Raw genomic sequence first — 15,953 nt, 5'->3', positions numbered from 1 at the left:
ATAAATAGTTGATTAACTAATTAGTATTAAAATTATAACAAAAGACATTAACATTTTTAATATAAGACATAACATCTAGACATTTTTTTGCAGGAATGCCCCATGTTCTTCAACTGCGGTATCTTATCCGCCATCTGTAGCTAGCTCATCGTGCGCCTCCACCATGATGGACGTTCAAGTAGCTGAGCCTCCTCCTCCATCTACCATACGAAAGAAACGGAAAGCTTCATCTCAGTAAGTTTTACCATTTATCAGTTTTTTTTCTCTATTTTAAGGTCGTCCTATGCCGAAAACATTGCGACCTGTAGGCCTACTGCATTTGTCCTTTTCCTATGCTATTCTAGCTTTGTTTTCCCATATACAGGGTGGCCTATTAAGGAGGACACGCACTGAATCGACTCGGACCAGTCGACTGGCCTAAGAGCTATCCGGCAGGTCTTAGGAATAATAATGTATTGTTTTATTAGGAGTAAAAATGACACTTTTCGTGGCGAAGCTGTACGTTTACACGATATACAAGCGAAGCACAAAAAGTCATTTTTACTCTGAATAAAACATGCTATTTTTTTCAAACGCCTTAAATAATTTTCAAACAGTTTCAAACGTTCCATATAATTTAAAAGTCATAAGGGTCATACTTTGTATGTAATTATATATCGAGAAATTATGGTTACACTCGTTGTATTTGACACTTTATGTCAGTTTAATAATACAGGGTGGCGCCTCTCATACGCCGCGGAAGCTCCAAGGAGAACGGTAGCTTATATCGAAATGAAATTTTGGCAGCATATGTAGGTTAACTGAAAGCGTTTTATAAAAATATATAGAATTATACAGGGTGTCCCCAAAAAAAGTTACACATCAAAGTTGTGTTTTTTTCTAATGGAACACCCTATATATTAATTGATTTTCGGATTCTAGAAAAAAAATAAAGGTGAGTTTTATTAAAGAAGCATATACCTAAAATCTAAGGATTTTGACATATTTCACATTTTGTGAAAATGAGGAGTAAATTATAAATTTCGATAACAGCTACCTAAATTTTAGTTGACCTTGTATAGCCTGATATTTAATTACAGTAACCATTGTATGTTAAACCAAATTGAAATTTGACCCGAAAAGTTATACAGGGTGAGACAAAATTAATATGGAACATTAGTCACTTTTAAAAGCAAGTTACTCCTTTATTTTAAATGGAACACCCAGTATATTATTCCGGTGTTCAATGGAGAATTTATATATCTTTAAAATATTATTAAGGTTGCCTACCCCCCAGTCAAAGATTTTCCTAGATATGTTAATTTTTATGATTTTGCGTCAGTAAATCTTTATTATTTGATAAAATCTAGGTGGCTGTGTGATATACCAAAAATTAAAGATTGTGGAGTAAAATACTCAAGGGTAATAAAGAAATATACGTTTAAAATATATTTTAATTATTACAGAATTAAAACTAAATATGAACCTATAATTATGCGACAAAAATTAGCTAGATGAAATCAAATGCTCAAAATGCTTCCTTTCGTGTTAACTGCATAAAATGATTGTCTTTTCAAAAGTATCTTTTCATTTTAAAAGGCATATGTGGAGTTCTCCCTCGAAAAGCAGCTACAATAATTTATCTCATGTTGTCGACACGAGTTTTTTTAACACTGTCTTTAACATATCCCCATAAAAAAACCAGAGTAGATAAAATCAGGAGCATTTAGGTATTCTATTAATTGGTGAATGCACACTGCATTAAACTAATAGAATCATATCAATTTTTTCTGATGTAGGATAAGTTTGCATTTTCGGCAAATTCCTGAGATTTTTTTTTGTTTTAAGTGACAAAAAATTATAACTAGTTGTTAAAGTTGGACTAGTTAGACAGCTATGTTGAAGTAACGTCAGACATATCACAGCCATCTAGATTTTATCAAATCATAAAGATCTACTCAGATCAAATCATGTAAATGAAAATATCTAAGAAAATCTTTGTTTGAGGGGTAGGCAACCTTAATAGTATTTTGAAGAGACATATATTCTCCATTAAATATCGGAATAATATACTGGGTGTTTCATTTAAAATAAGAGAGTAACATGCTTTTAAAGGTGACCAATGTTCAATATTAATTTTGTTTCACCCTGTATAACTTTTTGTATCAAGTTTTAATTTGATTTAAAGTACAATAGTTAATTTGACTACATATACAGGTTATACCGGGTAAATTTCAATTTAGGTAGCTTTTATTGTAATTTAAAATTTGTTCTTTATTTCTAGAAAATGTTAAATATGTCAAAAACCTTACATTTTGGTCATATACTTCTCTTATAATACTCAGCTTTATTTTTCTCCCAGAATCCGAAAGTCAATTAATATATAGGGTGTTCCATTACAAAAAACACAACTTTGATATGTAATTTTTTTTGGGGACACCCTGTAGAACTCTCTATATTTTTAAAAACTGCTCTGAATTAACCTACATATGCTTACAAAATTTCATTTCAATACAAACTGTCGTCCTCCTTGGAGCCTCCGCGGCGTATGAGAGGCGCCACCCTGTATATTTTCGCACTTTTATGCTTAGACGTGAAAGTGCTTTACTTTTATGCCTAGGCGTTAAAATGACTTTTATATTGTCAATCACGTCGCAAAAATTAATACTTTTGTGACGTTTGAAAAAATATGTAATTTTCGGACCGCTCGACTCGAAGGCTGGTTCAAAACCTTAGATTAAGAATAAAAAAACACAACCTGCCGATAGCTCTTTAGTCGAGTCGACCGGTCCGAGTGGATTTAGTGCCCGTCCTCATATACAGGGTGTTTCCAAACAAATGCGAAAAACTTCAGGGGGTGATTCCTGGTTCAAAATAAAGGGTAGTTTTCTTCATAAACATTGGGTCAAAAGTCAACCATTAGGGAGATATCGCGATACAAAGATGGCGGAAAAATAATGTTTTTATTTTTTGTCTTGAAAACGAAAAGAGATAGACTAATGAAATTTTATGGAAGCATTACTGTTATGAAAACACACTTTCTGGTAATTTTTTCACTTTTTTAAAATGAGTGGAAAAAAAGCAGCCCACTAGAATCTTTATCTAAAAATGTTTTTTGTCCTGGCATGTAATGCTTTACATTTTATTTTATAATTTCAAATCGGTGAGTTTTTTCAAAAAAACACAAGAGATAAAAAAGTTTCTAAACAAACTAAACTATCCAAATTATTTTTTTTGCATGTGTTTAATAAGAATTTTCTATAAATTTCGTTAACAAGAATGATAGGGGTAGTTTATTTCAACCCCTTCCACTCATTTTAAAAAAGTGAGAAAATTACCAGAAAGTGTGTTTTCATAACAGTAATGCTTCCATAAAATTTCATGCGTCTATCTCTTTTCGTTTTCAAGATAAAAAATAAAAACATTATTTTTTCCGCCATTTTTGCACCGCGATATCTCCCTAATGGTTGACTTTTGACCCAACGTTTATGTAGCAAACTACCCTTTATTTTGAACAAGGAATCACCCCCTGAAGTTTTTCGCATTTGTTTTGAAACACCTTGTATAGGAAGTCCAATACCGTCGCGTCGTTGCTGATTAAGATATGAAAAAAAATTTGCATGGTTTATAAAGATGCATTTTCTAAAAATATTTTGTTTTATATAGGGTGTTCCAAAAAAATTATAGTGGTACGTTTTTTAAATTGCAATTACAAAATTGGGTTCAGCATAAAATTCTGTATATAGGACACTATTTTTATTTGAAGTACTATGCGGTATTACCATGTATTTTTTACCTGAAACTTTTTTGTTAAAAACACTATATGCGAAAAGTGAAATAGAATATATACCATACGATCCATAAAAAACGGTGTCAAAGACGGCTGGGAATGACAATCGTTGACAATTTTGGCGAGGTTAAGCCCTAGACATCATTTACTTGGCCTGTATGCTTCTTTATTTAATGATCCTGACTGCCAGTTGACCTTAAGAAGGTTGTAGTTTATTTTTATTTGAGTAAAAATGATTTTTAAACAGTTAGACAAAAAATAATTATTTGGAAATAGATTTGTGTGCCTGGAAAAGTTCTATCCTTTTTAATCTTTTTATAAATAGTGTTAATTTTGACAAGTTTTATGTCAATTTTTAGTAAATGACATCTAGAGATTGACCTCGCCAAAATTATCATCAATTGTCATTCCCAGCCGTCTTTGACGTCGTTTTTTTTTTCGATCATACGGTATTTCTTAAACGGCAAATATAGAAACTCGTACAGTATAACCAACTTTTTCAAAATATACAGGGTGAGTCAAATTAAATAAGTGCAATTATTTTCAGGGTAGATCTCGATAAAAGAAATATAATTTTTTCTTTACCATTTTTCAGATAAGTTCAAAATAACCGAGATATTAAAGTTTGAAAATTAAAAAAAAATGATTTTTTTTTGAAAAAATTTTGAAAGCCACCGGATAGTTTTCTGTAGCCGTAACTATGGCAATATCAGAGATTAAGAAATTATACCGTGAGAAAATTTGCGGTGAACAGGCAGTCCTAAAAAGTTTTCGAAAAATATACAGGGAAATTTAAAAGAAAATGCACGATTGTCAACATCTTTTTTTTTGCGAAAAAACTCATAGACGTGTTCCTAGGGTCGAAATATACCACCCCTGAAAATATTTGCATTTATTTAAGACTCACCCTGTATACAGTTAATAATCTTTAATAAACTTTTGAGTCAATTATCGGCATAATGTCATATTTGAAATCGAATATTTAAAAAAGCTACATAAAAAGCAACTTTATAACAATTAAAGAAACTTTTTTCATTCAATTTAGTAGAAACTCTCCATTACTTCAAAAGGTCTTTGTGAATCGCGGTGTTGTTCTAACTTGAGTTGTTTGGAAACAGTTTATCAAAGCTGGTGAAGCCTCGAGTGACTTCTAAGATGTAAACTTTGATTAACTTATGATTATGAATGTAAACAGAAGTTATATACAGTAATGCTTCCTTTTATTTAATTTAAGGAAAGTTGAAAATATTGTTACCTTGTTTGTTTTTGTATTAATATTGTAAAAATGAACTTTTCCATCAATTATATTTAGATATCATCAAGTATATGCCGTCAAAAGCATAAAATGTAAAGTCTACAACTAACAACTACACCTGTATACAGGGTGGTCCGAACTGTATTCGGGAAACTTCGGGAGAATATTCTGCAGATAAAAATAAGTAAAAAAGTTCATATAAATGTCTGTCCTAAAATGCTTAGTTTCGGAGATACAGGGTGTTGAAGTTTCATTTTTATTTCGATTTTTTCCAAATAACTTCTGAAGTAATACCAATATTTAAATGAAAATTGGTGTCTGGGAGTTTTTTAACATGAGAAATTTGATTTTGATGTCCATATGACTCCTACTTGTAGTTGGCGCCATCTACATGTGTTTTAACTATTTTGAAGCGTAATAACTTTTCGTCCGTACCTGTATAAAACTACTGAGTGAAAAAATATACCGTGATTTTTTACGTAATAAATGTCTCTTGGTAAAAATCGCTACGCGCAACCGTTCTCAAGATATTTAGAACGGAAATAGTCAATACATGTCATTATTGACAAAAAATAAACATGTTTAGTAGATAGTTATTTGACTGGAATGATAATTTTGAGAACTTTTTATTTCTTCAAATTAATCATAAATTTTTCTGCAAAAAAATGAGTTTAGTCAAATAACTACACACACTGGAAAAGTCTAGGGATATTACAATTTTATCCAGCCATCGTCAGTAATTTTATTATTTGCATTTCGAATATAATAAAATAATTTACCTTAATTTTTATTGAACTCAAAAAAATACACACATTTTTTTTTATTCTAAACTAATAAAGGGTATGGCCTCCTCTACTGTTCATTACAGCCCTACATCGTCTCTCCATGCTCCTGATCAGGTTGTCGATCTCTTCTTGTGGTACAGCCTGCCACGCTGCATTCACGGCCCGAACCAGATCCTTACGAGTTTCACGAGGCATACCCATTCTCAAATACGTGAGCAATACGTGCTCGATGGGGTTGAGGTCAGGAGATTGTGTCGGCGAGGGTAAGATGTTTAATTGATGAGCATGGATAAACTCACTTACCACTCCGGCTGTATGAGGCTGTGCATTGTCATGCATGAGAATGAAGTTTCTCCTAAAATCATTGGCATATGGTAACACGACAGGCTCAAGAATTAAATCACGATATGCGATTCCTGTTAGAAACCTTTAAAGAAAAAAGAGATCGGTTTTTCGGCCTAACTGGACTCCTCCCCAGACCATAACTGTTCCACCTTGATAAGGGTGCACTTCCTGAACATGATACAACCGAATAAGATTTCCCGGTTCTCTCCATATCCTAAGCCTTCTCGAATCCGGATGAATTCCAAAGCGTGACTCATCCGTGAAGAGAACATTGGCCCATTATTCATTCGACCACTGAACATGATCTCGAGCCCACAAATATCGTACCTCTCGATTTCCTCTCGTTAAGGGTTGAGCTCTCCAGGGGCGTCTGCTTCTTATGTTGACCACGCTTAATCTATTGCGAACAGTGTCAGGACTAACGGTTACATTATGTGTTTTCTGGAGAATTAAACTAAGCTCTGGTGCTGTAAGAGTCGGTCGGCGTCGAGCATTTAATTGTAAAAAATGATCTTGCTGAGGGGTAGTAATGCCTTCGCCTTGCGTGCCTTTCAGCAACATCACCACTTTCACGGTAGCGTGCACTTAATCGCGATATTACACTTTGCGTTGTATTTAATGCTCTAGCTACATCGATTTGGCGCATTCCATTCCGCTCGAAGCTGGAATGCGCCAAACTTCGAGCATACCCATGGCCCTTAGTATTTCGTCTCTGTTAAGATGTCTACGCTCCATAATGTCATTTAATACTAAAAAGATTTATTTGAATGAATTCTGGCCAATTATCATAAAAACATAGCCAGTACAGGTTAAATTTGAACAATTGATGCTAGTGCTTTTTATACATTTGACAAAAAATGCACAAACACTTCTGCAAATATCCCAAATTTAGAAATAGCTAGTGTGACCACTTCGTTTCAATCGAAGTAGAAAGAATCGGCCTACAAATATGTGGTTGTTATTCAAAACATTTATTTTTAACTTTAACAAAATGATATCCCTAGATTTTTCTGGTGTGTGTATTTAGTCAACATATGTTTAATTTATGTCAATGATGACAGGACATAATTTCGATTCCAAATATCTCGAGAACCATTTACTAGTAGCAATTTTCACCAAGAGACCTTTTTTACACAAAAAACATTGTAAATGTATATTTTTTTATTTAATAGTTTTATACAGGTACGGACGAAAAGTTATTACTCTTCAAACCAGTTAAAAATATATAGATGGCGCCCTCTACAAGTAGGAGTCATATTGACATCAAAATCAAATTTGTCATGTCAAAAAACTCCCAAACACCAATTTTTATCCAAATAGTGACGTTACTTCAGAAATTATTTGGAAAATAATTTAAAATTTCCGAATTTCCGAAAGTGCCGAAGTTTCCGGAATACAGTTCGGACCACCCTGTATAAGAGAAAATTCTTTCAAACAAAAATAAATTTAGAATAACACACTTTAGTGTTGATTACAGCATATACAATCTTGTAGGTTAGCTAATAAACATGAGCCAAATAAGTTTATAGCACACGATCAATTTTAGGGGTTTCCCCTTGGATCTCACTCCTGGCTCGCATAGAGGACACCTCTAGGGATTCCCCGTCTTAAGACTATGTTAATTAGTTCACGTATGCTGTCGATTATTCCTTCGAAATTAGTTTCTAGCTTTGCGACCGGGACTTGCCCTTTATATAGGGACCCACAGAAATCTTGGTCGACATAGTAACCGATATGTTCTTTTTCTTTGTTTCAGTGACGTCAGCGAGATGGATGAAGAAATGGCCGAGGATGCCAAATCGACCAAGACAGACGAAAACAAGAAGTAAGTATACTGTTACGATTTTGCAGGGCTAAGTGTACCCTGAATCCAGATATAGCTTTTTTCAATAATAATAATAATTTAATTTGGAGAGATGAAAAGGGAATTATTTTATTTAAAAGGGAATTATTATTAAAAAATCGATTACGTTTACTGGTTTGACTACAATTTGAGCCGGATTACACCCTCTAAAAAAAGCCCACCGCCTTCCTACAAAAGTTCATGTTTACAGAACACTTAATATCTGTAGTACCCCAGAAATAGCAACTACATTGCTAATAAATAAATAAATAAATATAAATAAATAAATGCCTTTATTGTCAAAAAATTTTTCAATTTGTAGACAAAGGTAAACTAACAAACAAAGTAAAAATACAAGGTACACAAACAAACAAACAAAAGATAATACAAAACATTATACAAATAATATTGTCAGTCTTATTGTTAAAATAAACATTTATAAATGTTTATAATGTCAAAGAACAAAAAATAAAAATAATATTCAAAAATATTAGCTAGTTTATAGTAAAATATCAATGACCTCTAAATAAATTCATTTCGATGTCATTAGTAAATATAGCAATAGCAAACATTAGACCAGTGTTTACAAGATCAAATTTGATTTTCAAAATATAATTCATTTACGGCGTAGAAAGCCTTGTCTAGTAAATAAGAGTTCACTGCTTTGCGAAAAGAAGAAAATGATGTTATGGATTTGATTTCAAATGGCAGGTGATTGTGCATTTTTTTCGAGTTGTATAATATTGAACTTTTAACTAACTCTGAGCGTGGGGTAGGTAGATAAAGATCTTGCTCCGCGTTCCTGAGTGGATAAGTATGAGATGGCCTTTCTCTTGAGAAGCTGATACATGTTTACGTATTAGGCAAACGGATTCAAATATAAATAAGGAAGGAAGAGTCAATATTTTTAATTTTTTAAAAAAGTCCCGGCAATGAGTTCTGCTGTTTAGTCCCAGTGAATATCGAACAGCTCTCTTCTGGAACCTGAAAATGCGGTCAAATTGAGTCGCACAACACGTACCCCAGAATGGAAGGGCATACCTGAGGTGCGACTCAAAAAGTGCATAATAAACAGTTCTAGCCACTGACAAGTTAAGCTCCTTAGAAACAGACCTTAATGCAAAACAGGCAGAGCTCAATTTTTTCGACAAAGCTTCGATATGTATGTCCCATTTCAGAGAATTGTCCACAACAAGCCCTAAGAATTTTACAGACTTGACGACGTCAATGGTGGTGTTGTTAAGTACAAAAGGCTGCAACGAGTTTTTATACGACAAAGCTTTAGTTTTAGAAATGTTGAGACTCAGGAGGTTCAAATCGCACCAAGATTTAATGGTGATTAAGTCATTTGATATAATCCTATGAAGTGCCGTGATGTCCTTGTTGCTCCAAGTGAAGCTAGTGTCGTCCGCAAAAAGACATATTTTGCCACTGATGTTTATATTAGCAATGTCGTTAATAAAAAGAAGAAACAAAATAGGGCCTAGTACTGAGCCTTGTGGTACTCCACATTCTATTGGCTTGCTACAAGACAACGTGGTATCCACCCTCACAAGTTGACTTCTGTTGCTCAGATACGACTTAAACCATTTGAGAGATGATCCCCTGAACCCATAGTGCTGCAGTTTATTAATTAAGATCTTATGATTTACACAATCGAACGCCTTAGAAAAATCACAGAAAATTGTTGCTGTAGAGTGATGGTTGTTTAGGCTGGAGTAAACTTTATTAAGGAGGGAAAACATAGCGTCTTTTTTTGTCATTTGTGGACTTGTTGTTTAGAAATCCAAATTGATATTCAGTAAGTATCTTGTACTTAAGCAGAAAAGATACCAGCCTTCTTTTAACCAACCTTTCTATGATCTTAGATAGCGTTGGAAGGAGTGCAATTGGGCGATAGTTAGAAGCTTCATCTTTGTCTCCTCCTTTATGCAGAGGAATGATTATTGCCGCCTTAAGACATTTTGGAAAAATACCATTTTGGAACGACATGTTTATTAAAGTTGTTAGGTGATTCAGAGTGCTTTCTGGCAGATTCGAAAACATTTTTAAAGTTAGCCCGTCGGTCCCAGAAGAGGATTTATTTTTGATGGTATTAATTGTACTGCGAAGCTCTTCTAAAACTACGGGCGAAAAAAAGAAACTGTGTAAGTTTACAATATCATTAGAGAGATAAGAAAGTGGATCATGAGGAGGACATATGGTATTAGTTAAGTTCTTCGCTACATTTACAAAGTAATCGTTAAGGTTCTCAGGTGAGGTAGAGATATTGCTAGACGAAGAAGCTTTGTTTCTCAACTCATTTACAATAGACCATGTTTCTTTAGCAACATTACCAGAATTGACTATTCTCCTATTATAATAAAGGTCCTTAGCGGCTCTTATAGTCTTATGATAAATTTTTCTGTATAGTTTTACGTAATTGTGGAAGAAGAGACTGTCTAACTAGCTATTTCTGGGGTTCTATTGTGCTATTGTCTACAAAGCCAAAAAATAATTCTTTTATCCCACCAAACTATCGAGTGTGATGGAGGAAAATAGAGTTCATATTCAGATTCAAGAGGTCATTTTACATAAGAAATGGCAAGAATTATTGTTTCAATACAGGGGTGTGATTATTCTTCATACATGAATATAAATTCAAATAAACAACATTATAAATAAAAACATAACGGTAATTATTACAGGTGTGGCTGTAAAAAATAAGCATGATATTTATGTAGTAACGTAACCTTCTAACGGGACTATTTGCGTTACCGTATTACCCAATTATACAGGGTGGCGCGAAGAAAATAAACGAACAAAAGTAAGAGTAAAACTAAAACTTTTTTAAAAGCAGGAATCTCCTGATCGTTTTATATAGGGGGCGTCCTTAAATTACGTGAGGCGCTTTTTTGAGTAGTGTTTTTTGGCCTCCCCCCCCCCTCCCCACTGGTGTGATGTTGTGAGATTTGTCGCGACCTTTTCACTACCGACCCTAATCTCTGGTGAGATCTTTCAAAATATCTTTTTTGAGTATAAATGCTTTAACTAACAGAAGTTCAGTTTTATGAAATTTGAACTGCGCGCCATAATTTTTCCACCAATAATGAATCGCGGATCACATTTTCGATATAGCAGTTTTCAGATATATACCGGGTGCGTCTCAAAAGTGGCTCACCCCTATAACTTTCATATTTTTTTAGTTAAAAAAACGAGATTTGGTATGTTAGTATATGACATAAATTAAGATTGACTGACGTGTTCAATTGTTTGCGGTCACTTCCTGTTTCACCGGAAATGACCACAACTTTTGATTTTTAAATGGCACCCTCGGTATTTTTTTACTTTAGTCGAGAGAAAATAACATTCTGAATAGAATGACATATCATATGTCAACTTTACACATTTTTGCATATGGTTTATTTGAAATTATAATTTGCGGTTCGTAACGAAAATTTGACTCGAAATACCAAGTGTGTGGTATCAAATTATTCGTAAAAAAATGCTTTTTCCAAATACGTATACCATTGAGCCACCCACGTTCCATTTGAAAAAAATGAGATATGTTTAAAAATACGATATGCGCATTTTCTAACTGGCCAGCTAGGACAAGACACTAAAAACATTAGACGATCAAATCTAATTTTCCAAGGCTTCTTAATTAAGAATTAGTGTTTTTAACATAGCCATGGCACTCTAGATTGAATTTTAAAATATGTTTTTTTATTAAGCGAGAATGTCAAAAGCTGACATATGATATGTCATTCTATTCAGAATGTCATTTTCTATCAAATAAAGTAAAAAAAATACCGAAGGTGCCATTTAAAAATCAAAAGTTGTAGTCGTTTCCTGTAAAACGGGAAGTGACCAAAAATAATTGAATACATCAATCAATCCTAATTTATGCCATATACTATAGTCTATAAAATGAATAACTTTGAATTTTGACCGTTATTTTTTACCAACATGGCAAATATAAAATCCCTCTATCCAAAAAGTTACGGATGTTCTCTAAAATGAGTGCCTGAACGAATCAGATAAGTAACTCTTTTTACTTTCGTGAAATAGAAAAGGAAAATAATAAAACAAGTGACAGTTCTTCCTCTTCTTTCAAAAATCGACGCGAAATGTCATAATTGACAAAAGTAAAATGTCATCAGATTTTGACATTTCTATATATCAGACCAATGCCGTCCCTAATAGAACAGCCTCGGAGCGAGATTTATGACGTCACGCTAGTTAGATACCACGGATTAATAAATATGTTGTAGAATACATGGAAAACATAACTATTCCTCGTATTTTTGGTTTGTCTTTTAAAAATGATATAGTTTACATGAAATATATATAATATACAGTTAATAAATACAATATATATATATACCTATTTATAGTAATAAATACTTTGACAAATAAACTATGAACCATACAAATGCAGCAAATATTTTACAATATACAAATAATGAATAGGTACATAAGATAATGGGTAAAATGTAAAATATATTTTAAATTTTTGGGTTTGAAAATCGATCTAATTCTTTGAATAAGAAGACTAAGGAAGGAGCATATTAAAAATCTTAGGTACACCGCGATGGGCCTCAAATATGGCCGACTTAAATTCCGGTTTATCAGTGTCGTTCTAATTTTATTTAAAAAATGTAAAACTATAATGTATGGTAGACGTGGGGTAGACTCAATAATTTGTTGTTTTATTTTACGTTGTGAATAAATGTTGGTAGTTATTAATATTTCTTTAATTCTAATAAAAATAGATAAGTTATAATAAGTATTTATTACCACAAACATCCGATACGCTACTGAAGCAGGTAAGTCAAATTAACGTATGTAAATTCTTTGACATCTAATCTTTGACAAGTAATAAATAAAAGCTAAAATGCAAGAAAAATATATAATTTAGTTAATTTAAGTGAATTTCATAAATGATCGGTTTACTACACGTATGTATATTATATAGTCACTTACTAGCGAAAAGTTGTTCCATTATTTCACTCAATTTTTGCCGAGATCTACCGCACGCTACACAACCAACTATTTTAGAGTCTTTTTCGATAAATCGCGATAGTGTCACTGTTAATTTAAGTGCTGCCACAATTTCCATCTAGATTTACTACCTTTATACAACTATCAGTAGTAGAATAAATAATAAATAACATAAAACAAGCTCCGTAAAATTGACAAATCCACAAAATTTCAAATCAAATTCAAATGTGTCAAATCAATGGTCAAACAGAACTGTCAAGGATCCCCACCCTAGAGTGCTTTTATGGCGCTTTTTCCGCCCACCATGCATGAATACATGGATAGCATTATGCTCCTTCCTTAGTCTTCTTATTCAAAGATCTAATTTAACAAAAAACATTCAATATCTACTAATAGTGATGTATTATTATTTGCATTCACAAAATTTATATGTATATTTTGAAAGCATCAATGTTATCGAAAAATTATATTTGCAAATAATACAATATCAAAAAAAGGCATCAGCGATGGCTATGAAATAAAGATCGCTGAAAAATTTTTGATTTTCTTGGGATTTAGGTTCGTGAAAAACGCTAATTAAGTTTTCATTATTTTTTTTTTGGTTTAAAAAAAACGTCATAGCTAACATTTATAGCCTTCATCAGTGTTGTGTCATATGAAAAAAAAATAGTGTCGAATATAACCCAAAAAATTACATATACGAGGAATAATTATGTTTTCCATGGATTCTACAACATATTTATTAATCCCTAGTATCTAACTAGCGTGACGTCATAAATCTCGGTCCGTGGCTGTTCTATTAGAGACGGCATTGCATCAGCATGGCCGCAAGTTACGCTAACTTAATAAAATTAACACTAGGAGAGCCCGCGGTAACTGTCAAATTCAAAGTTATTCGTTTCACAGACTATAACATACCAAATCTCGTTTTTTTATCTGAAAAAATAAAAAAGTTATAGGGGGTGAGCCACTTTTGAGACGCACCCGGTATTTTTATTTAAAGATAGAGTATTCTCATAATCATTATTTCAAATTTTGTCCAAAAGAGAAAGTCAGTTCTGATATTACGTAAATCATATTGATTCTTACCACCATATTAGTGTTATGTTAGTCGTTACCTCATTATCTCTTATAATCTAAATTAAAATATATTATTCATTACTGCATACTATAGAACAAGAATGTTTTTGTAAAAATCATGATACGGTACTTTAATAACAACTAACGGTTTATTCAATAAGAAGTTTTCATTTCAACCTTGTATGTCGTTGGAGATTAGGTGTGCAAGTGGTGCACCTTGAACTTGATTCTACTTGTTTTCTGCACCGGCTTCACCTAACTGCATTACGCATTACGTCACTTCACCTTTACATATGTCCAGTTTTCGATTATTCCGTTTAATACGACGGTTCAATGTAATATTCTGCATATAGAAATCTCTATAGAAATTTCGGTCGTTCTTATAAAATCTGTGGAACTAATTTTAAATGTTATACTTTTTTGCGAGCATCTATAACGGTGCAAGCGTTACCGAAAGTCGATGGAGTCCGCACTTTCTGGGAAGAGCGATAGCCTTGTACAAACATGGAGTGCAAAATAGTGTCATTTACACCTAGCACAGCCATTTGAAAATTAATTATCATTATGGACAATTTAGCTACAGACATGCAATACTTTTAAATAGCATCAATATAATAAATTTAAACTGTTTTTGAATGTAGATAAGATATATTTTTTTCCATTGCAACTGTTAAAATTGCCTTATATCTATCAAAAATAGTAGGTAAAATAGTACTTTAACCGCAAGGGTAGATTAAATGATATTTTAACAGCGAGGATAGGTTAGAATTTTAGAATTTAGAATTTAGAATTTAGAATGAGTGGGAAAGGGGTTAATCACTGCGACCTTACAGATCCATTGTGTCCCCCTTTCTTGAGTCATAACTCATCATACAGTCCCAGGGCTTTGACAAAAGCCAGTATCTGGGACTGGGTTTTATAGAGGGTAGTTCTCCATCTCCAATATCAGTCGTACCAAAATTCATGGCACGAATGGTTGTCGTCTCGGCGCACTCAGTGATGAGGTGTACTGGTGTTTCCCCATCTTCCCCACAGAATCTGCATTCGCCGTTTCTTCTTAGTTTCAATCTACTGAGGTGTTCATTGAGGAGACTGACAACCATAAAATAATAAATACAAGAAGAAGTGTCAAGTCAATGTTAAATCAAAGGTTAAATTATGGAAACAGCGTGGCTGCCTGGGTAACTAATTTTCAGATATGGCGGCTGGGACATTTGACATGATTAGACAGCATGACATAGACATGACAATTTCAATTTTATGAAATTTATTTCCGTTTCCGTGTTTTAATGGCGGGCTGTTCAGGAGGTTTAAATGAGGGTTAATATACTTTTACTCTTTCTAGTAGTAAATAATACAACAAAATTACTCAAAAATATTTATTTAGAATTTAGAACGATGTAAATATGCAAATCAACACAATTAAAGAGCTATAAACACATAACTACTGTATTAATATCAAAATAATTAAATAACATCAGGGGTGATGTGTTAAAGTGAATGAGTAAAGTAACAGTGCACTGACTTACAGAAACTTGAAGATAAATAAATGTTTTCACAGCTTCACGGGCGTAAAACTAACTGGAAACAGGAAAAAAAAATGTAAAAAAAACATAAATATAGGTACATAAGACTTTTGTGAATTAAAATCAAACAGGACTTGAATGAAAATAAAATGAATAAAAAATATGATACATATACATCTAATACCTCATTTGTATTTTAAAAATAATCTACAAAAAAAATCTACATACATAGCATTATTGCTATTAAAATACATAATAGGTACCTATGTGATATGTAATTACGCATTTCTGTTCATCTTGTAGATAATTAATGTAGGCTGTAGGCTAACAATAATCATAATTTACCTTGTGTAACTTGCTTTCAATT

At 32.8% G+C, this 15,953-nt stretch overlaps 1 protein-coding gene across 4 annotated transcripts in view; it reads left to right on the top strand.

The window, feature by feature from the left end:
* The window catches only part of LOC115890091 (protein cycle), a 39,310-nt gene that overhangs the window by 9,540 nt on the left and 13,817 nt on the right, over positions 1–15,953 (top strand). For all 4 annotated transcript variants that reach the window (XM_030910226.1, XM_030910225.1, XM_030910224.1 and 1 more), the window contains exons 2-3: positions 94–234; positions 7,911–7,979. In XM_030910226.1, coding sequence (XP_030766086.1) covers positions 94–234; positions 7,911–7,979 — 210 coding nt within the window. The remainder of the gene's footprint in view (positions 1–93; positions 235–7,910; positions 7,980–15,953) is intronic.

This window comes from Sitophilus oryzae, unplaced genomic scaffold (genome assembly GCF_002938485.1).
Source record: "Sitophilus oryzae breed Bouriz unplaced genomic scaffold, Soryzae_2.0 scaffold_85_pilon_pilon, whole genome shotgun sequence".
Taxonomy (NCBI): Eukaryota; Metazoa; Arthropoda; class Insecta; order Coleoptera; family Curculionidae; genus Sitophilus; species Sitophilus oryzae.
The sequence above is the reverse complement of the archived record's forward strand: the minus strand, read 5'-3'. Positions and strand labels throughout refer to the sequence as shown.